The sequence below is a fragment of the Lolium perenne genome, chromosome 5 (genome assembly GCF_019359855.2).
Source record: "Lolium perenne isolate Kyuss_39 chromosome 5, Kyuss_2.0, whole genome shotgun sequence".
NCBI lineage: Eukaryota > Viridiplantae > Streptophyta > Magnoliopsida > Poales > Poaceae > Lolium > Lolium perenne.
The window spans coordinates 230,891,110-230,914,443 of record NC_067248.2 but is presented as its reverse complement, the minus strand read 5'-3'; the positions used below and the strand labels follow the sequence as shown (position 1 = coordinate 230,914,443).

Below are 23,334 nucleotides of genomic sequence, written 5' to 3'. Positions count from 1 at the left end.
AGATTGTGTGAATCACTTACACCGGATGGATGCTTTGATTACATCAAACTCCACTTCGTAATTGGGTGGTTATAAATATGGGATTAAGTATCCTAAAAGTATGAGTTGAAGAGCATGGATCAAGAGTGGTATTTGTCCATCCTATCCTGATGACATATAGATATACTCTGGACCCTCTCGGTGTAATATCATCTAATTAGCTTGCAAGCATGTGACAAGGTCACAAGGGATGATATATTATGGTAACGAGTAAAGAGTACTTATCGGTAACGAGGTTGAACTAGGTATAGCGATACCGATGATCGAACCTCAGATAAGTAAAGTATCACGCAACAAAGGGAATTGGTATCCTATGTTAATCATTCATTCGATCACGAAGTCATCGTTGAATATGTGGGAGCCATTATGCATCTCCAGGTCCCGCTATTGGTTATTGATCAGAGAGGTGTCTCGATCATGTCTGCATAGTTCACGACCGTAGGGTGACACACTTAAGGTTCGATGCTGTTTAAGTAGATATGGAATATGAGATGGAGACCGAATATTGTTCAGAGTCTCAGATGGGATCCAAGACATCACGAGGAGGTCCGGAATAGTCCGGAGAATAAGATTCATATATGGGAAGTCATTTTAGGGGTTACCGGAAAAGTTCAGGATTTTTCGGTATTGTATCGGAGGTTCTAGAAGGTTTTGGAGGGTACCTGATGGCGTGTAACTCACACGTTCGTTGGGAACCCCAAGAGGAAGGTATGATGCGCACAGCAGGAAGTTTTCCCTCAGAAAGAAACCAAGGTTTATCGAACCAGGAGGAGCCAAGAAGCACGTTGAAGGTTGATGGCGGCGGGATGTAGTGCGGCGCAACACCAGGGATTCCGGCGCCAACGTGGAACCTGCACAACACAACCAAAGTACTTTGCCCCAACGAAACAGTGAGGTTGTCAATCTCACCGGCTTGCTGTAACAAAGGATTAACCGTATTGTGTGGAAGATGATTGTTTGCAGAAAACAGAAGAACAAGTATTGCAGTAGATTGTATTTCAGTAAAGAGAATTGGACCGGGGTCCACAGTTCACTAGAGGTGTCTCTCCCATAAGATAAACAGCATGTTGGGTGAACAAATTACAGTTGGGCAATTGACAAATAAAGAGAGCATGACCGTGCACATACATATTATGATGAGTATAGTGAGATTTAATTGGGCATTACGACAAAGTACATAGACCGCCATCCAGCATGCATCTATGCCTAAAAAGTCCACCTTCAGGTTATCATCCGAACCCCCTCCAGTATTAAGTTGCTAACAACAGACAATTGCATTAAGTATTGCGCGTAATGTAACTAGTGACTACATCCTTGAACATAGCACCAATGTTTTATCCCTAGTGGCAACAGCACATCCATAACCTTAGAGGTTCTTGTCACCCCTCCAGATTCACGGAGACATGAACCCACTATCGAGCATAAATACTCCCTCTTGGAGTTACTAGCATCAACTTGGCCAGAGCATCTACTAATAACGGAGAGCATGCAAGATCATAAACAACACATAGACATAGCTTTGATAATCAACATAACAAGTATTCTCTATTCATCGGATCCCAACAAACGCAACATATAGAATTACAGATAGATGATCTTGATCATGTTAGGCAGCTCACAAGATCCAACAATGATAGCACAATGGGGAGAAGACAACCATCTAGCTACTGCTATGGACCCATAGTCCAGGGGTAGACTACTCACACATCACACCGGAGGCGACCATGGCGGCGTAGAGTCCTCCGGGAGATGATTCCCCTCTCCGGCAGGGTGCCGGAGGCGATCTCCTGGATCCCCCGAGATGGGATCGGCGTTGGCGGCGTCTCTGGAAGGTTTTCCGTATCGTGGCTCTCGGTACTGGGGGTTTCGTCACGGAGGCTTTAAGTAGGCGGAAGGGCAAGTCAGGAGGGGGCACAGGGGCCCCACACCACAGGCCGGCGCGGCCAAGGGGGGGCCGCGCCGCCCTAGGGTTTGGGCACCCCGTGGCCCCACTTCGTTTCGTCTTCGGACTTCTGGAAGCTTCGTGGCAAAATAGGACCCTGGGCGTTGATTTCGTCCAATTCCGAGAATATTTCGTTACTAGGATTTCTGAAACCAAAAACAGCAGAAACAAAGAATCGGCACTTCGGCATCTTGTTAATAGGTTAGTTCCAGAAAATGCACGAATATGACATAAAGTGTGCATAAAACATGTAGATAACATCAATAATGTGGCATGGAACATAAGAAATTATCGATACGTTGGAGACGTATTAGTACCATAGTGGGGCCCACCTCTCCCGAACGACCAACATGGATCGGAGGGGGTCGCATAGACCCACATGGGCCAGGCACAACAAGACCCCAAGGCCCATGCAGCTGGATCAAGTGGATAAGATCAAATCCCTTGAAAGTAGGGACTTAACTTGGGGGAAAGTTTCCCCCCCTTTTTTGGTCGACCCTAGGGCTTGGAGGAGGTGCCAAGGCAGCCCCCACGCCTATATAAGAGTGTGGGGAGAGTTGGGGCGCATCATAACATCCCCCAAACCCTAGCCGCCCTTCTCTCTATCCTCCTTCCTGCGCAGGCTTGGCGAAGCCCTGCAGGAATTTCTCCTCCACCACCACCACCACACTGTCGTGCTGATGGGATTTCGAGGGGATCTACTCCTCCGTTTCCCGCTGGAACGGGGAGAGGAAGGATGTCATCGACACCGTACGTGTGACCGAGGACGGAAGTGTTCCGGATTGCAGCACCGGAAGAATCGTCTTCACCAACCACGAGATCTGATCTCGTTAAGGCTTTGGATCTTCGAGGGTTAGTCACTCTTCTATCTCGTTGCTCCAATATAATAGATTAGATCTTGACTTTTCCATAGATTTGACCTTGGATTTATTCGTTTTTGCGGTAGAATTTTTTGTTTCCATGCAACGAACTCAACAGTCAGAACATCTAGGTCGCCCATATCCGGTCGGACTGGAACACACGCACACACACAACACACATGCTAGAACCCTACCACACTCCCTCTCTCCTCCAACCCCCGCGTCAGCGCTGCCACCACCACACAGTCCAACTGAGCCATGCAGCCCTGAGCTCCAAACGCCTAGCACAGCCGCCAAGCCGCCGCCGGCTACCCGCCACCATCGGCCGTTGCCCGTCCGCGTCGGTACTCCTCCGTCCTCCACCGTTTACCTCCATTGGTCCTCGTACCTCCACCGGTGATCGCCGGAATCTAGCTAGAAACCTAATTCCAGCGAACTCCGAAAAGATAGTCCGGGCGAAGCCCTGCCGGATTTGCACCAATTTCGTCGTCACACCATCGTGACGCCGGAGTGATCTCTCTACCTCGACTCCAACTTGCTGGAACAAGAAGGAGACGACGTCGTCAAGCCGTACGTGTGCATGACCTTGGAGTCATCGCACAAGCGACGAAGTTGATCGAGTTGGATCACCAAAATTGAATGGATCATGATCTTCTACATCAACACCAACCGTTAAGCTTCCGCACCTGATTTCCAGCAGTACGTAACTCAAGTTATCGCATTATTATATGCTACCGCATCGTAATATTGCATCTCGTAGATTAGATCTTGGTGGTTTATTTGTTGTTACGTATGAAAATATTTGTTTTCTATGCTACGAATCCCTACATATCCTGAGGTTTTATTCTTTTTCTGTAATTTAGCGATTACCAATTGTTGCAGAGGTATATGTGTAATAGGAATGGAAATAGAAATGCGAATTTGTTTTGATTCAAATGAAAATAGATTTTTTTCTAATAATAGAAATAGAAATAGAATTGTGAATAGAAATATAAGTTTGTTTAGTAATTGAAGTAGAAATAGAAATGTAAAATAGAAATATAAATGTGATTTTAATAATGTGAATTTCTTATTTTCTAAACTAGGCCCTGACGTGACCACCCCAAATCCCCGCTGCTTGATGCGCTTCCATACGGCCACTCAATTATTCGACTACTTCCTCTACAGTCGAGGGTGAGCTAAACCTCCACCTTCTCATCCACATTTTTTATGTCTCTAGATTCATTTTCCACGTTAAGTCGCCTAACCTAGGTGTCACTTCCTGTCCGCAAGCGTTACGCAGATAAATATGCATTAGTGATTGATATATTTTCAACCATAACGTTTGCGGCTGTTACGGGAAAGTCGGCGGATGCGTAGTTGGGTGTATTTTCCATGTTTTGCTTTGGTATGAGTTAGGATTTCGACAGCGCCTCCCCGGTGTTCTCCATATGCACATCCTCTCGGCTTTTTGCTGAGACATGTATCGGGAGAGCAACGGGGAAGTGTTGGCGAAATTATGTCTCGGACCGAGGTAGAGCATGGAGAACGTACTTAATCTACATATCTGACGCCTCCTAGGAGCCCACCTAGTAGAGATGTAGGTTTATGCATGCGGGGGTAGAGAATAGAAATACAATGCATTTAATTTCATGCTATTATTTGTTGTTTGTCTCTCAACAAAGAAGATGATAACTGATAATAGGTGGGTGTACAGTGGTCGAATTAGTGCAACTAAAATGTTGAAGGGGGTGAGTACATATGGAAAACAAATTTATTATTGAAGGAGTTAGCATGTGGTTCAAAGGCAAGCGTTCCTCCAAATTTTCCGTGCGCTCGTTGCAAGAGGCGCCATCGTTAGGGAAAGGATGATATGACTAAACACCTTTGGTGGAATGGGTGAATGCCTAACTTTGTCGCGAGGGTCGACTTTGCTCAGTACGAACGTGACAGAGGTGAGGTGATGCGGCAGCGGATCGACGACAATATATGAGGATGATGGTATTAGATACTTGCTAGATGATCTCCGTGAAGGACTTCTTTGATATGATCTTCGATATGATGGCCTCAGCTAAGTGGCCACTAGACGAGGGTGCAAAAATTTCCCAGGGCGATGCCATCACGCAAGTACTAGCCGACAAGGCCCACTTAGACAAGACCTAAGCATGCTTTGAAGGTCATCTCAAAACATTTGGTAACATGTTGCCTAAAGGGCATTGTCTGCCTACAAGCATCTACGAAGCAAAGGAAATTTTGAGAGCGCTCAACATGGATTATGTAAAGTATGATTGATGTCCAAAAAAATGCATTTAGTTTTGGAAAGAGTTTGCGTATGACAAATACTGGAGGAAATGTGGGGCCTGTAGGTATCATAAGGTTGTGGGAGCCGATGGTCAGAAGACGCAGCCAAAAGTCGTCGTGAAGATTCTTCGTTATCTCCCATTCATAAAAAGAATCCAGCGGTTTTACATGTTCGAGGATTCTGCCAAACAAATAACGTGGTATTAGAGGGGGTTGAGTTACGTGGACGAGAACGGATGGCTAAATATGGGACATCCATCTGATGGTAATTCATGGAAGAACTTCGATGAAAAACACCCTGATAAGGCAAATGATGCTCGGAATGTCAGAATTGCTATAACAACTGATGGATTCAATCGATATGGTATGTCGACTACCTCGTAGAGCTCATGGCCCATGTTTGTTATTCCGCTCAATCTCCCTCCCGGAGTCCTAATGCAAAGGAAAAAACCATATTCCTACCGCTTATCATTCTAGAGCCTGAATACCCGGGAAAGAATTTGAGTGCCTTTATGCAAACGTTGGCTCGAGGGAATTGAGCACTCCACTCCGCAAAACCAAGCGCTCGATCAAGTATAACCCGTGTATATGAACCGCCAGTTACCTTCTTCTCCCATGTCCAAAAGTGACCCTTGTAACCTAAATCAATCAAGTTACACACATCGACTGCATCACGAAATCCCTGGATTTGTGATAGGGTTCTATGTCCAACACCTTCATGCTTATAGTTCCTGAGAACCTCGTGGAAATCACCTAGACAGAGCCATGGTATTGACCCATCACCACAAATGTCCTTTAACTTGTCCCAGGTTTTGTATCTCTCCCCTGTTTGGGCATCTTCATAAATTGTTGTCGTTCTCCAAAGTGCATCTCCCACAATGTATTGTAGTGTCTGTTATAATCGAGATGCACAATAAAAGAAGAACGAAAAGTAAAACACTGCAGGGGACACGAGATTTTAACGTGGAAAACCCTTGCAACACACAAGGGAAAAACCACGGGCGCCAGCCAGCAAAACTTCACTATTTCGGTGGTGTTTACAAACGCCGTGGGTGTACAATGATGCGACAAAACCCTAGCGGCGGCTTACAGGGAATATATATACGCTTCGGCCCAAGCCTCCGGCGATGGGCCTCGATCCGCTCGTCAGAAGTTAGCCTCCCTTTAGTATCTGAATTTGGATCACAATATAACGGTGTCAATATGATACTTTGAATAACCAAGAATATCAACATTATTCCAAAAGATTCCAAGGCCTCCACTCCTTCCCTCGTTGTTTACTGCAAAGGAATGGTCATAGCCCAAAGTACAAGCCAAAGCCTCCACCTGTTTTTTGCTAATTTGAGTTTCCAAAATACAGAGAATATTGGGGGCAAACTTTATGACAAAGTCTTGTAGCTCCTTTACTGTCGAGGCATTGCCCTCTCCTCGACAGTTCACGGTGACGATACTCATTGGGCTTGGCGGTCCCCCTCGAAAGGGCCCGCTAATGCGTCATTGTTATCTTGAACTTCTCCCACAACTGTTTTCTTTCTCTTAGGATCTCCCACGGGGTTTGGGCTTGGAGGAGCACTTGGCTCAAAATGAGAGACCATTGCCCCCACCGTACCTCCTTTTTTCCACTGGCACTATAGCTCGATCTCCTTCCGGACATTCGGTTGTTGGGTGATCAACCAAAGGGTCAGGCCTCTCGTTAGCAATGTCATGTTTCCTCCTCCCCTCTGTTTCATCCTCAGACATATCTGCATCACCATCAGTTTGTACCAGTGTTGACTTGGCCTGACAGGTTGCCCCTGCCTCCAGAAAAAACAGTCATGCTGCCTCTCGACCTTCCCCTGCCACATTCAGGACGACTACTAGTACACATACTCCAAACAGCTCTAAGATCTTTGAACACTAGAGCCTGAGGCGGGTGGAGACCATCCCAATGATCCTTATATTTGTGTCCAAGATGTCCACAAACTTGGCACCAATTCGGTAACTTCTCACATCAAAATTAATTTTTGTATCCGAAAATTCTGTTATGGATTTTTTGTTCTTTTTGTTAGGCTTTGTAAAAAAAATGTAGTTTCTTTCAATTTTCTTTTTTGTATGAATTTGGGATGGACCTTATATGAATTTCTGTGTTGTGTTAGATTATTTAGATCCTATTCCCTTTTATGAGTCAATGAATCTTCCAGACTGAAAATTTGGAAATCAGGTGGTTTAATCCGGAAAAATAAATCTCTTACTTATGCTCTCTATGAAACAGAGACAACAATTGTAAAGAATACCGGAAAATGTAGGGTGTGTTCTGCCAAATGCAATACAGAGGTGGGAGGACAAATTTGCAAAATCTGTAGCACGAATATTACAGCAAATGGCTGTCATAGACAGTGCGGGGCCTTCTTACATGAGGTTATGCATTTCTCCCGCTAGCGCTTCTTCACCTTGGCCGAAAGAAAACCCAGGAGCCAGTCCATATCTTTCCTTCCTCTTTTTTCTGCAAGAGGATCTGCCGCCGATCCTTGAGATGATGTACATATACGCATGCTTGATTTATTGGTAAAATTCTGAAGAGTGAAGATCAAACAGCCGGATTACATGGGATGTGAGGTGATATTGTCACCCAAAAATAGGGAGCCGAATATGCTTTATCTTAATTACTAGCATATTAGGTTACAACATATGGAAGGAGATAATCGCTATTTAAACATAGTCGCACGAACAGCCGTGAAGACGTACGGTACGGCCAAGAGTAGTGCTAGCTAGGACGCTCGCTCGACCGACCGAGGATGGTGAAGCTCGCCGCGCTAGTCGTGGCGGTTGCGCTACTGGCACTGCTGGATCCGGCGGCCACCGTCGTGGAGTTCGCCAAGGAAGACCTGGAGTCCGACGACTCCCTGTGGAAGCTTTACGAGCTGTGGGGCGCGCGCCACAAGGTAGCACGCCACCCCGGCGAGAAGCTTCGCCGGTTCGCCATCTTCAAGGAGCAGGCGCGCCGCGTCTACGACTTACATATTGAATTTGCAGGCGACACGCCGTTGGGGCTCAACATCTTTGCCGATCTGAGCGACGACGAGGTCCGTCGCGACTACAGGTGTGCGAAGGGCGGCGCCGGTAACGGCCGGAAGAAGCGCAGCTTCATTAATGTGAAAAGGCGCGCCGGCGACGGGACTCTGCCGCTCCCCGTGGCCTTCGACTGGCGCTCGAAAACTTGCTATGGGCATCCGTGCCTGACTCCAGTCAAGGACCAGGCGTACAACTGCGGAGCCTGCTGGGCGTTCGCGGCGACGGCCGCGATGGAGAGCCACCACGCCATCTTAAAGAACGGCAGCCTGTTGCGGCTGTCCGAACAGGAGCTCGTGGACTGCGACACCAAGAACGGTGCCTGCGCAGGTGGTTTGGCCGCCATCGCCTTCCAGTACGTCGTGAAGTGGGGCCTGACGTCGTCGGCCGCCTACCCGTACACGGCAAGGAATGGCACATGCAAGTCCAGCGCCACATTCCCCGTCTTGGGCATGACTGGGTTCGCGCGGGTGCCGGCCTACGACGAATTCGAACTGCTGCAAGCAGTTACCTACGGGCCCGTCGTGGTTTCCATCGATGCAAACAACACCGAGTTCGACCGCTACGCCGGCGGCCTGTACCCGTCGGTGAAGTGTGGAAGAACCCCTGATCACGAAATGCTGCTCGTCGGCTACGGGCCCAATTACTACATCTTGAGGAATTCGTACGGAGAAAACTGGGGGGACAAAGGTCACATGCTGCTGCCGCGCAACTTCGACCTCCACGACGTCTTTGGACCGTGCGGCATCCTACTGGATGGCGCCACTTACCCCGAGATAGCCTGATCGAGGGGGACTCTGCAGATAGATAGTAGGAGTACGTACTAGCTAGTGTGTGCTCGTTGAAATGTTGATTTCAGTCCTCCATAGCTTAGCTTAGCTAGGGAAGAAATGATGAGTGATGGTTATAATCTAGACACCTTTTTTTCGATAAAGGATGTTTTATTACTTCAAGAAGCAATTACATCCAGCCTCTGCATAACCAGGATGCACACAGCCGTTTGTTGTCTCAAGTGATCAAAGTTACATAAAACAAAAATAGGCGAAATACATATCGGAACGATGAATCATATAACGCCTAAGAGCTAGGTGGAGCTTCTATCCGTAGACTATGCTGCCACCCATGTAGGGAAAAAGTACCCCTCGCCGTATCCTCCAACCGTGTACAGACCTCCGTAAATAGGTCTCGGTTCTCCACCCGCTGAAGAGGTAACCACGAACGGAGAATACCTGTGCATCTGTAGATAACATGCAACAAAGAGCAATTTTTGTCATTAAAGATCTTATCATTTCTACATAGCCAGAGCGCCCAGATAACTGCTAGCGCCCCCATCCTAAGAAGCATTTTAAACCTTGAGTTGATACCATGAAGCCAATTACCAAAGACATTAGCGACACTAGTCGGAGGATACAAGGTAGACGCTACTTGGATGACTGACCATATAGATCTCGCAAACTGGCACTGGAAGAATAAATGATTGATGGTTTCATCATGATGACAAAAGGCACATCATGTACTTCCGTGCCAATTCCGCTTAACAAGATTGTCTTTGGTGAGAATAACCCCTCGACGAAGATACCATCCAAATTTTTTAATTTTTAATGGTATCTTCATCTTCCAAATTTTCTTATTATTATCAACTGGTAAATCAGAAAGCAGCATCGCATTGTAGAAAGATTTTACAGAAAAGGAACCATCTACGTGGAGGTTCCATCGAAATTCATCTGGCTCTGGCGATAACTGAATATCTCCAAGCCACAGAATTAGGTTGTTCCATGCCACGAGCCTTTGTCCTAGTAAAACCCGTCTGAACGTCACATTCGGGGGTGAGGTAGCCATTACGGTTGCAATGGTATCACCTTGGCGACGCACAATTCTATACAAAGCGGGATACTGTTCACATAGGGGTGCATTGTCGAGCCAAGCATCTTCCCAGAACCGTATCTGTGCTCCATTCTTAATGGAGAAAGTCCCATGTCAAAAAAAGACATTTTTTGTCGCCATAAGACCAGCCCAGAAGTGTGAATCCCCAGGTTTCCAAACCACTTGAGATAATGTCTTCGAGCCGATATACTTTCTCCGAAGTATAGTTTGCCAAATCCCATCCTCAGTAAGTAGCTTAAAAAGCCATTTACCCAGTAGCGCTGAGTTCTTGACCTCCAGGTCATGAACTCCAAGCCCTCCTTGATCTTTGGGACTACAAACTATACTCCATTTAACCAGTCGATATTTCTTTTTCTCGTTGTCCCCTTGCCAAAAGAATCTGGATCGATAATAATCGAGTTTGTGCAGAATTCCTTTGGGTAAGATGAAGAATGATAACATATACAGTACCATATTAGTTAGTACTGAATTAATGAGTACCAATCTTCCACCCAGGGACAACAGTTTACCTTTCCAACTACTGAGGCGTTTTTGTAATCTTTCTTCCACTGATTTCCATTCCGCAATTGTCAGTCTCCGATAGTGAATCGGAATACCCAAATAGCGAATCGGAAATTGGCCTTGCCCGCAACCAAATAACTCTGTATACAGAGCTACATCGTCTTGGGCATCACCGAAGCAGAACAATTCACTTTTATGGAAGTTAATTTTCAATCCCAATAATTGCTCAAAAGCTGCTAAAATTAATTTCAGATTTCGAGCTTTTTCAAGATCATGATCCATAAAAAGAATTGTGTCATCGGCTTATTGAAGGATAGATAAGCCACCATCAACTAGATGTGGAATCACCCCTTCAATTTGACCATCAGACTTGGCCCGCTCTATGAGTACCGCCAACATATCCGCTACGATGTTAAACAACATCGGAGATAACGGATCCCCTTGGCGTAACCCTTTTCGCGTTTGGAAGTAGTGTCCGGTGTCATCATTGACCCGTATAGCCACACTACCACCATACACAAAATCATTAATTAGAGCTCGCCACTCAGGCAAAAAGCCTTTCATCCTGAGTGTCTGTTGAAGGAAAGACCATTTAACTTTATCATACGCCTTCTCAAAATCAAGCTTTAAAATAACCCCATTTAATTTCTTAGAATGCATCTCATGTACCGTCTCATGCAAAACCGCCACTCCATCAAGGATATTCCGTCCTTGCATAAAGGCTGTTTGCGATGGTAAAACCACATGATCCGCAACCGTATTAAGTCTAATGGTGGCCACTTTAGTGAAAATCTTGAAACTTACATTTAATAGGCAAATGGGTCTATAATGTTGGATCCTTTCTGCCTCATTAATTTTCGGTAACAAGATAACTTCACCAAAATTTAGACAAAATAATTCTAGTTGTCCAATGTGTAAATCACTGAACAAATCTAGAAGGTCCGATTTAATAGTATCCCAGAAGGTTTGATAAAACTCTGCTGGAAAACCATCTGGATCCGGTGCTTTGTTGCATTCCATTTGGAAAACTGCCTTCTTAACCTCTTCCTCAGTATAATGTGCGGTTAGCAAGCCGTGTTCTTCCAAAGAAACTTGGGGTATATCATCCGTTAAGTCCTCGTTAAGAGTAAAATTACTTTCCTCCGGAGGACCAAACAGACCCTTATAATAGTTAGTAATGTAAGACTTGAGTTGCTCATGGCCTTCAATCAACCCTTCATCTTGAATAAGAGAGTGAATACGTTTTTTCCGGTGTCTCCCATTGGCTAAGCCATGGAAATACCTCGTATTTGAGTCTCCTACCAAGATGAATTGAGCCTTGGATCGTTGATACCATTTGAGTTCCTCTTCGCGGAGAAGACCGGCCATCTGTTCATTGGATTGATTTTTAAGTTCAATCTCATGTGTAGACAGTGGTCTAATCTCCGCAACAGCCTCAAGCTCATCAATCACATTTGATAAGCGAGTCTTTCTTTTTTAAGAATACCAGCCGTATGGGCATCCCAACCAGAGAGATGTTTGCTCATAGACCGCATTTTATTATTCCATCTCAAGATAGGTGTACTTCCCCCGACCGGTCTTTCCCAAACCCTTTTAACCATATCATGAAATCCCTCTCGATATATCCAGCCAAGTTCAAATTTGAACGGCCGTTTACAAACGGGTCTGGGATTCCCAGTGGTTAGAAGGATGGGAGCGTGGTCAGAAAGTTTTTCAATACGTTCTAGTGCACGGACTGACACCATAGGGTATTTACTTTCCCATTCGGTATCCATCAACACGCGATCTAGTTTCTCGTATGTGGGCTCCGGCAAGCTGTTTGCCCAAGTAAACTGCCGACCAGACATAAACACCTCTCTTAAATCCAGGCTATCGATGACAGCGTTGAACAAGAAAGGCCAATGACCATCAAAGCGGCCTTTACTTTTCTCATGAGGGAACCTCAACAAATTAAAATCACCTCCGATTAAAATCGGATAAGGATTATCCTTTGTAAGGTTTACCAACTCACGTAAAAAGTCAGCCTTAAACACTTCCTGGGCGGCACCATACACAGCGACCAGACTCCATATGAAACCATCTGCTTTATTCTGAATGTCGAGTTTAATGTGATACTCTCCATCAGAACTAGCCAAAACGGTCATGGTGTCTGTACGGACGCCGAGTAAAATGCCCCCAGACCTACCACGGGGCGGGCGAGAAAACCACTGAAAGTTAATCCCGCCTGACAAACGGTCGAGAAAACTTTGAGAGAAATTCCGCCTACCCGTCTCCGAAATAGCAAGAAAATCTAAATCATAATCTCTACAACCATCAGCAATGTGGGAATGCTTAGCCAAGTCACGAAGACCTCTGCTATTCCGGAACATGCCATTCATCGAGAAACTATTTTAGATTTAGAGTTCTTACCATACCTGCGAGATTTCTTTCCAGCCGATGATCGAGAACCACGTTCGGACGCTTGTAAATCAGAACTAAGCTCCGCGTGTTCTAAATCAACTTCTGAAATGTTGCCAATTATAGCCGAGAGAATTTGACCATCTAGGATGTCGTCATCATCAGCATCGTCTATAACTGTCGTTTCAGGCCCAGTGGAGACATTCGGAGCAACCGTTAGACGGTCAAGCTCCGTTTGTCTCAACACATTAGCCGAAACAGAAATCTCATCAGACCGAAAACCCAAGGAAACCCCTAGGCTAATCAAATTAGAAGAATGTTTTGGTTCTTCACTGATCGATGCCTGCTTAATCTCCTCCTCTGGTGCTGGTTCCTCATCATCCAGCTCCCAGCTGAGATCCTCCTCCTCCTCCTGCGCGATGACCCGCTTCACGAGCTTGGCCCTGGCGTCCTCCTGCTGCTTGAGCCTGTGGACGCGGTAGAAGTACCTCGCCCAGAACATCTCGGCGTCCACAGCGTCGGGCACGAGCCGGTCCAGCATGCCCTCCACGGCGTCGCTCTCGTAGCAGAGCGCCTCGATCTCCTCCTGCCGCTCGTCGACGCTGAACCCGGCCTCCCTCCTCCAGGCCGCGAAGTCCTCGGCGTCGTCGGGATCGGCGGCGAAGGTGGCCGGATCCGACTGGAGCGCGTGCAGCTGCGCCTCGAAGCGGCTGTAGTAGCGGAGGTGGCCCGACGCGGAGCTGAGGTCGGATTCGGCGTCCGCGGACGGGGGGGAGGCGGAGGAGGCGGAGGAGGCGGCGGCGGCGGCGAGGGTGTCCTTGCCCTGGGCGACGATGTCGGCGAGCCCATCGAGCGCGTGCGCGGAGGACGGGAGGTCCCGCGCCGCCGGCCGCGGCCTCGCGGGAAGGCGTCCGTCTCGCGGCGCAGGAGACGGTCTGCCTGGCGGTGGCGGGAGATGGTCTGGCAGCGGCGCGGTCTTCGGGGCAGCGTGGTGGGCGGGGACGCTCTAGCCGCGACGGAGGATGGCCTGGCCGCGGCGGGAGACGGCCTGGTGGCGGCGCGACTCGTCCCTGGCGGCGGCGTGACTCGTCCCTGCGGCGGCGCGACTCCCTTTCTATTCACTAATCTAGACACTTGGGCTCTCCCAGACGCCTGTTGATCCATCGGTTCCTCCTGTTGCTGGCAAAGTGGGCACGAGCGGAGCGGGCCTTCATGGTTGTTTCTCTCCTCGAGTTAGGGCGAGCTCGGCAATCAAGACTCCGGTCATGCAGATCTTGCCTGATCTCATGGAGTTGTGTGGCAGTGTGCTTACACCTCCTTCCGTCGAGGAAGTGAGGCCCGACTCACACGAGTCCTCGGATGTGACTTCTCCGCCGTGTCTTGGCTTTAAGAAGTGTGATATTGTTGACGCTGCAGTCTCTCTCTATTATATTGTGATCCAAATTCCAAGAAGAGGCTAACTTCTGACGAGCGGAGCGAGGCCCGTCGCCGGTAGGCTTGGGCCGAGCGACTATATATTTTCCCTGTAAGCCGCCGCTAGGGTTTCATCGCATCATTGTACACCCACGACGTTTGTAAACACCACCGAAATAGTGAAGTTTTGCTGGCTGGCGCCCGTGGTTTTTTCCCTTGTGTGTTGCAAGGGTTTTCCACGTTAAAATCTCGTGTCCCCTGCAGTGTTTTACTTTTCGTTCTTCATTTTGTGCATCTCGATTTTAACAAGTGGTATCAGAGCCCGTGTTCTTTGGATCTAGGGTTTACGAGATGTCGTCACTGAAGTTCGATCTACCGCAGCTGGACTACACCACGAGATTTGCTTTGTGGCAAGTGAAGATGAGGGCGATTCTCGCCCAATCTTCAGATCTGGATGAAGCGATCGATGCTTTCGGCGAGAAAGCGAAGGATACCTGGCCGATGCGGAGAAGCGGAAAGACCGTAATGCTTTATCGTTGATTCAACTCTATCTGTCCAATAATATTCTGCTGGAAGTGCTGCAGGAGAAAACCACCACCGAGTTATGGGTCAAACTAGAGGAGATCTGTTTGTCCAAGGATCTCACGGGCAGATTGCACGTGAAGATGAAGCTGTTCTCACATAAGTTGCAAGAGGGAGGTTCGGTAATGAATCACCTATCTTACTGGAAATAGATTGTTTCTGATTTGCAGTCTATAGAAGTTAAGTATGAGGATGAGGATTTATGTCTTCTTCTTTTATGCTCGCTGCCTAATTCTTTCAGGAATTTTCGTGACACCATATTATTGAGCCGCGACAAACTAACTCTCGCGGAAGTTTATGATGATCTCCAACAAAAGGAGAAAATGAAATCTATGGTGCAGGCTGAAAGTACGTCCTCCAAGGCGGAGGCATTAGAGGTCCGTGGAAGACCTGAGCAGCGAGATAACTACTACCACAACAACAGAGATAAGAGCAAGGGCGACAGAGGTCGCTCAAAGTCCAAAGGACGTGACAAGTTCTGCAGGTATTGTAAGAAATCAAACCACAATATTGATGATTGTTGGAAGCTGCAGAACAAGGAGAAAAGGAACGGAACTTACCAACCGAAAAATAATGATGGTAATGGTAAGGCTGCCGTTGTCACCGGTAAGGGTGAGGCTGCTGTTGCTGTTGGTAATGATGGTAGTGATAGTTCTGATGGAGATTGCTTAGCTGTCTTGGCTGCATGTGTTTCACGTGATGATGAATGGATTCTTGATACTGCATTTTCATTTCATATTTGCTGTAACAAAGATTGGTTCAGTTCTTATGAGTCTGTGCAAAGTGGAGATTTTGTACGTGTCACTACTAGAAAACAGGCAATCAGTGGCGCACCACTTTTTGTCATCAGTGACGCACTAGTGGTGCGCCACTACTATCACGCCACTGCTAACTGTTAGCAGTGGCGCACCAGTGATGCGCCACTAGTAAGGATACATACCAGTAGCGCACTAGTAGGTGCGCCATTGGTAAGCTATAAGGTACGCCATTGCAACGATGTAGGGTGCGCCACTGCTGCTGAATAAAATAGAAAATAAAAAAGGGCACATGGGCCTGGATGTGGCAGGCAGAGACGGTGGATCTGGGTTGACCACTTTAGAAAAGAGCACTTCTACTTTATTACAAATTAGACTAATTACATGTAATACAACCAAAGTTTCTAATCTTTGCAGCCGGCACCCTAAAAGAAAAGAAAAAACGCAATCAAATCCTCTCAGCTCCTCAGCCGGACTCGTCGACGGCGGCGGCCGTGCTTCTCGGCGAGGCGGTTGGCGGCGTGGACATAGCGGTCACAGCGGCGGTGGCAGGCTGCGAGCGCGGAGATCAGATCAGATCCGCCTGTGGTGGCGGATGCCCGGGAGCGCGTCGCCGCGCTCGATGTCGTGGACGGCCTCGACGTGGGCAGGATCGTCGGTGCGGTCGAAGGAGGCGCCGTGGAAGGGCATGGCCATGAAGATGCCGCACACCACCTTGCGGCGGGGCGCGTCGAGGCGGCCGGCGTTGCGGTTGTGGGCACGGGCGCGGTTCACCTCGTGGCCAGGCTTGATTTTGATGCCGGCGACCTTGGAACCCGAGTGGGCAGTGGTGGCGCGCATGGGCCCGCCGACGCCGCAGCCGACGTCGAGGAGGTGGTGGCCAGACTTGGCGTTGAAGGAGGTCGGCGGCTGGCGTCGCGGTCACCTCGTGTCGTCGCGGCCACCTCGTGTCGTCGAGGTTCTAGCTCGCCGTGGAGATCCACCACGCGCCGTCGCGGATCGAGCTTGCGCCGTCGCAGATCGAGCTTGCGCTGTCGCAGATCCCATCGCGCCGCCAGGCGGATATGGAGAGGCGTGGTGCGGTTTCAAGAAGGGAAAGGGCGTGGTGCGTGTGCGGTGTGACTTGTGCGTGTGTGGTGCTGTGGGTTGGTGCGGTGTAAAAATCCAAACGTGAGCTGCTCTAGCGTATTTGTTTTTATCTCTGTATGCGGTGTGGCTGTGCTGGTGCATTCGATCCGCTGTGCTGGTGCAAACGGGAGCTAGGACACATGGATTTGCTAGTGTAGGGTGTGTGCGTGCGGTGGTGGGTGGTTTGGGTGGGCCCAAGCCGGTAGAGGCATGTAAGGTGCGGAACACGAGTGGCGCAGCACGTTACAGTGCGCTATTGTTGTTTGGAGCACGGTGGCGCACCACATATAGGTGCGCCATTGCTATTCGAATAGCAATAGCGCACATATATATGGTGCGTCACTGCTAACCTGAGGCCTATCTGTAATCTAGCTAAAAAATTAGTAGTGGCCTATCAATATACTAGTGCGCCATTGGTAATAAGGTACTAGTGGAGCACCACTTATTGGTGCGCCACTGCTAACTAGTAGTGGCGTACTACTTTTGTGGTGCGCCACTGACACCCATCTTACGGCTAGGCCTTTTCCTAGTAGTGTGTGGGGAATGACAACCAGTGCAGCATTGTTGGCATTGGTTCTGTTCAGATCAAGACCCATGATGGGATGACACGCACGTTAACAGGAGTGAAACACATACCCTCCATGGCGAGGAATTTGATCTCTTTGAGTACGCTTGATTGTGACGGGTACAAGTACAAAGGTGGGAACAAACTTTTGAAGGTATCATCAGGTTCTCTCATTATTAGGATTGGTGATATGAATTCTGCGAAGTTATATGTCCTTAGAGGTAGCACTTTGCCTGGTATTGCTGCTGATGTTAGTTCTGATGAATCTAGTAAGACTAACCTTTGGCATAAGCGTCTTGGACATATGAGTGAGCTTGGCATGGCAGAATTAGCAAAGAGAGAGCTAATTGATGGCTGCGATTTAGGTAAGCTTGAGTTCTGTGAGCACTGCATCTTTGGTAAGCATAAAAGAGTAAAATTTAATGCTTCCGTTCATACCACCAAAGGGATTTTAGATTATGTACACGCTGATGTTTGGGGTCCGTCCCGTAGAACTTCTAATGGTGGTGCTAATTACATGCTTACTATTATTGATGATTACTCAAGGAAAGTGTGGCCATATTTCCTGAAACATAAATCTGATGTTTTTAATGCTTTTAAGAAGTGGAAAGTTATGATAGAAACCCAAACTGAAAAGAAGGTTAAGATACTCCGTACGACAATGGTATGGAATTTTGTTCAAATGAATTTGATGAGTTTTGCAGCAATAATGGGATGGTAAGACATCATACCATTCCGTACACCCCTCAACAGAATGGCGTGGCTGAACGCATGAACACGACCATTATTTCGAGGGCTCGCTGCATGTTGTCTAATGCAAAGATGCATAGAGGTTTTTGGGCTGAAGCAGCCTCCACCGCATGTTATCTCATCAACAGGTCACCTTCTGTTCCACTTGATAAGAAACCTCCAATTGAGGTATGGTCTGGTTCACCTGCTGATTATTCAGATTTAGAGTTTTCGGTTGCACTGCTTACGCTCATGTTGATAATGGAAAGTTGGAGCCAAGGGCTGTTAAGTGCATCTTCCTTGGTTATGGTTCAGGAGTTAAGGCATATAGATTATGGAATCCTGAAACTAAGAAAATTGTGTTGAGCAAGAATGTCGTTTTTAATGAGGCGGTTATGTTTAATGATAGTCCGTCTACTGAAATTTCTGATGCTATTGATTCTCCTGATGTTTCTGATGATGAGCAGCACAGAATTGGCGTGCAGGTGGAGCACGCAAAGGAAAATGAAAATATGGTTCCTGAAACCAACAATGATGATAATGATGTTCCACCTTCACCACCTATTGTTCAGCGACAAGGACGGTCTATTGCTGCTGACCGCCCTAAGAGAAATATTACACCTCCTACCCGATTAATTCAAGAATGTGATATTGTTGATTATGCTTTGAGTTGTGCTGAACATGTGGAGCATGATATTGAACCAACTACATATACTGAAGCCATTGCTTCAGTTGATAAAGAGAAGTGGGTAGGTGCGATGCAAGAAGAGATGCAATCGCTTGAGAAGAATGGCACATGGGATGTTGTGCACTTGCCTAAACAAAAGAAGGCTATCCGCTGCAAGTGGATATTTAAAAGAAAGGAAGGTTTGTCTCCTAATGAGCCTCCACGGTTTAAGGCAAGGTTAGTAGCAAAAGGTTTCAGTCAAATTCCAGGTGTTGATTATAATGATGTATTCTCCCCGGTTGTGAATCATAGTTCTATTCGTGCTTTCTTTGGTATTGTTGCTATGCATGATCTTGAGCTCGAGCAGCTAGATGTAAAGACTGCTTTTCTGCATGGTGAGTTGGAGGAGGAGATATATATGGACCAACCTGAAGGTTATGTTGTGCCTGGTAAGGAGGATCTTGTTTGCAAATTAAAGAGGTCCCTTTATGGTCTGAAACAGTCGCCACGACAGTGGTATAAAAGGTTTGATTCATTTATGCTTACACATGGTTTTGAGAGATCTCAGTATGATAGCTGTGTGTATATCAAGTTTGTTAATGGATCACCTATTTATTTTCTGCTATATGTTGATGATATGTTGATTGCTACCAAGAGCATGAAAGAGTATTTTAAAGAATCAATTAAGTAGTGAGTTTGAGATGAAGGATCTTGGTCCTGCTAAGAAAATACTAGGCATGGAAATCAAAAGGGACAGAAAGTCTAGTTTGTTGTTTCTTAGTCAGGAAAAGTACATTGAGAAAGTTCTTCATCGTTTTAATATGCATGATGCAAAGTCAGTTACTACTCCTATTGCTTCTCATTTCAAGTTGTCAGCTTTGCAATGTCCTAGCTCTGAAGATGATATTGAGTTCATGTCTCGAGTTCCCTATTCTAGTGCTGTTGGTTCCTTGATGTATGCCATGGTTTGTTCATGTCCTGATCTTTCATATGCTATGAGTTTGGTCAGTCGATACATGGCTAATCCTGGTAAAGAACATTGGAAAGCTGTTCACTGGATTTTCAGGTACCTTCGCGGCACATCAAAAGCTTGCTTGAGGTTTGGCAGGATTGGTGAGGGGCTCGCCGGATATGTGGATTCAGATTATGCTGGCGATTTGGATAAGAGAAGGTCCCTCACAGGTTATGTGTTTACTGTTGGTGGATGTGCTGTTAGCTGGAAGGCTACTTTGCAGGATGCTGTTGCACAATCTACTACTGAGGCTGAGTACATGACCATTGCTGAGGCAGGTAAAGAGGCTGTTTGGCTGAAAGGTTTATATGCTGAGCTTTGTGGAGATAATTCTTGCATTAAGTTATTCAGTGACAGTCAAAGTGCTATTTATCTTACTAAAGATCAGATGTTCCACGAGAGGACAAAGCACATTGATATTAAGTACCACGCAATCAGAGATGTGGTTGCAAAAGGTAAAGTGAAGGTATGCAAGATTAGTACTCATGATAATCCTGCTGATATGATGACTAAGCATGTCCCTGTGGCCAAGTTTGAGCTTTGGTTGGTATAACTGTTTAGCCCAAGTGGCTATTGGCGCCAGCAAGTGTTTTCTTTGTTGATTCAGGTGATTGTTGAAGTTCATGCTACAAGGAATTTGTCTCAAGGTGGAGTTTGTTATATTGTGATCCAAATTCCAAAAGAGGCTAACTTCTGACGAGCGGAGCGAGGCCTGTCGCCGGTAGGCTTGGGCCGAGCGACTATATATTTTCCCTGTAAGCCGCCGCTAGGGTTTCATCGCATCATTGTACACCCACAGCGTTTGTAAACACCACCGAAATAGTGAAATTTTGCTGGCTGGCGCCCGTGGTTTTTTTCCTTGTGTGTTGCAAGGGTTTTCCACGTTAAAATCTCGTGTCCCCTGCAGTGTTTTACTTTTCGTTCTTCGTTTTTGTGCATCTCGATTTTAACACTCTCTCGCCTCAGTTTGATAGGCAAGTGGTTCCTATTGGTGATGAGGTCGTCGCCAGAGAAGTTTGCGATTTTCTCGCTACCTTGGCTATTGCCTACCCTGGACCTGCAGTTGGCTAACGGGTGCCCCCTAAGTCGTAGCTTGTCCTTTACAGCTCGATGTTGGAGTATTGTGTTTGAGTGTTTGTTAGTATCACGGTCTTGGAGTGTCTTGGTTGTGGGTGTGTGGGTATGTTTTTGTGTGGCCCTGTTGATGTAGGTTTTCGCTCGGTTTTCTCCTAAAAACTGAGCATACTCTTCTTAATTAATAGTGTATTATTACTACACGAAAAATACATCCCACTTGGCAGCCCAGCAATCATCTGTATGCATTAGACGCATAAATCATCCAAATTTCCATTTAGTTACAGCCCGGCAATCAAAAGAGTAGAATATGCAGAGAACAATCTCAAAAACAAGCAGCCAGTTTCACTATGGATTAAAATATGAAGTTGCCAGACCAGGTTGTGATTGGAAGAAAAGAAACACACATCACAGGGAAAAACACCAAGCAGGATGGTGCTCAGAGGGACCGTGAGGAGGCGAAGTCCTTCCCAGATTGTGCAAACACAACCTTTTTCTTCTCCTTGTCGATGAACAAAATTGAGCAGCAACGGTTTCATAGCTTGACATGGTGTGCGCCCCATAAAGAGTCCCAAATATCACCACCACATTCTGATGAAGGGGGGAATCAGAACCAAGACGAGAAAAAAAAATCAGCGCCGCGGTGTTAAAACACCAGAGAAGCAAACAACGAGAGAACAAAAGGTATGGTTTCTGCATCACTCACCAAAATCTACTGAAGTCCATCACGGTTTTGACTGGAGCACTGCGCCGCCGATGCTCCTCCACCGTCCAGTCAACAGAGGTGCGTCGATCCGCTGGTCCGAGCCGCCGATGCCCATCCAAGCCCTCTCGGCACTGCCATCGCCATCGAACGCGCCAATCTGCGCGTCCGCGCCGTCGGCGCTCCTCCCAGTTCTCTGACGAACTAGGATGACCATCCCCGCGGCTAGATGCGCCTCCCTGCTGGACCGCTCGCCGCCATCGCGGCAGATTCCGCGCTGGAGATGGAGGAGACCAGTGCAGGGGAGAGAGGGGAAAGAGAAATGGGGAATGAACTGCTCGATTCCTGATATGTGAGGCGTCAAACACGGGGCGACGGTAAAGCGGTATGTGCTTGGACGCTAGCGCAACTTTTTCTAGGCCGCACGATCGCGATCCGACGCGCGCGAGGGGTGAGCACTTTGTATGACCGGACAGTGCCCAGGCAATAGTTAGATTTTGGGACTGATAATTACCTGACATTCACCTGACGACTTGCATGCATCCCGAGAAAAGTGAACGGGGAGATAGGGGTGCGCATCGCGCACCTGCTCTACTACAACTTTTCCTATTCAATTGGCTCAGATAGTAGAAGTAGAATTGGGTGGCTTGATGCCGGGAGAGTAATCCCTTGTAATTCATTCACATGTACTTTCATGTTAAACTTTTTCATTTAATCAATAGATAGATTATCGCAAAAAAAAATCAATAGATAGATTGGGGCAAAAAAATTGCTCCCGTTTCAAAAAAAAAAAACTAGTTTATCATTATCATGTATAAAATAGATGTGATGGAGGGGTGGATGATTGTCATATCATTTTGGGCAAGGTGCAAGGTGTCTATCCAAAATTCAGAATCATTGTTTGCACGTATTGCCGGCCGATGGACGTCGCTGCATCTTAGGTGCAATGTGACACATGCGTTTGCTTCTGGATTTAATTTGTGGCATCAGTAAATTGCAGAAGGTAGTAGTGAACTAAACATATACTACTCCGTAAGAGAAAAGAGTGAGGGATAAATCATCACGAGTAACGAGCTGCTTTACGATGCTCGCATTAGTCTCCCGGTTGCTGGATATGCCATTAAGGAAACTTCCAATAAACCCGAAAAGTATCCTCCCATTAAATCAGTCACTGAGAGATTAGCGGGACAAACAACCCATCTCCCGAAACGGGCCATGGCACCACTTTTTTGTTTTGTTTTGAAATTATGACATTTGATTAGCTTTTCTCTCTCTAATACAAATCTATACCTAATAATAATAAATAAAATAAGTTTTCTTGTTTTGTTTTACCCTTGAAATTGCCAAAAGTTTCCTCCTATGCCACCAGTAATTAAAATAAAACGTTTCGACCGTTAGAGCTTTCCCAGTGGTCCGACGCAAACAGACGGAAACGGATGGAAAGTGTCAACACCCGGCTTTTTAAGTCCAGATGCCTATTATGCCGTACATCGCAATCCTAGGAATAATGTTTTTGCGAGACATAATAGTAAGTAGCATAGAGTCATTATTTAAATACAACACATACTTGTCTTACAACCATAGATCACATGATCCAAATTTACACAAATATATTGTTCAACATCACAAATAGTAGCGGAAACGAAGTAGTAGTGGACTATCTATTCCACAGGCAACGCTTGATGTTAGAAGACGATCCTAGTTATCGTACACGTCCTGCTGTCCGTCATCCTGATACTGTTGTTCTCCTTCAAA

General features: G+C 46.8%; 2 protein-coding genes and 1 long non-coding RNA gene across 3 annotated transcripts; 1 reads left to right on the top strand and 2 right to left on the bottom strand.

Moving 5' to 3' along the window:
* Nucleotides 1–7,895: 7,895 nt before the first annotated feature.
* On the top strand, nt 7,896–8,954 carry LOC127304172 (thiol protease SEN102-like). The gene has a single exon (XM_051334872.1). The coding sequence runs from the start codon at nt 7,896–7,898 to the stop codon at nt 8,952–8,954; it is 1,059 nt and encodes a 352-aa protein (XP_051190832.1).
* Nucleotides 8,955–12,706: 3,752 nt separating this feature from the next.
* LOC127304171 (uncharacterized) lies at nt 12,707–15,912 on the bottom strand. The gene is made up of 2 exons (XM_071821091.1): nt 15,887–15,912; nt 12,707–13,847 (listed from the first exon to the last, which is right to left on the bottom strand). The coding sequence occupies exons 1-2, from the start codon at nt 15,910–15,912 to the stop codon at nt 12,929–12,931; spliced, it is 945 nt and encodes a 314-aa protein (XP_071677192.1). The 3' UTR covers nt 12,707–12,928.
* Nucleotides 15,913–21,096: 5,184 nt separating this feature from the next.
* On the bottom strand, nt 21,097–21,921 carry LOC127298272 (uncharacterized). Its single transcript, XR_007849686.2, has 2 exons — nt 21,583–21,921; nt 21,097–21,467 (listed from the first exon to the last, which is right to left on the bottom strand). It is a non-coding gene; the product is annotated as an uncharacterized lncRNA (long non-coding RNA).
* Between the last annotated feature and the right edge of the window lie 1,413 nt (nt 21,922–23,334).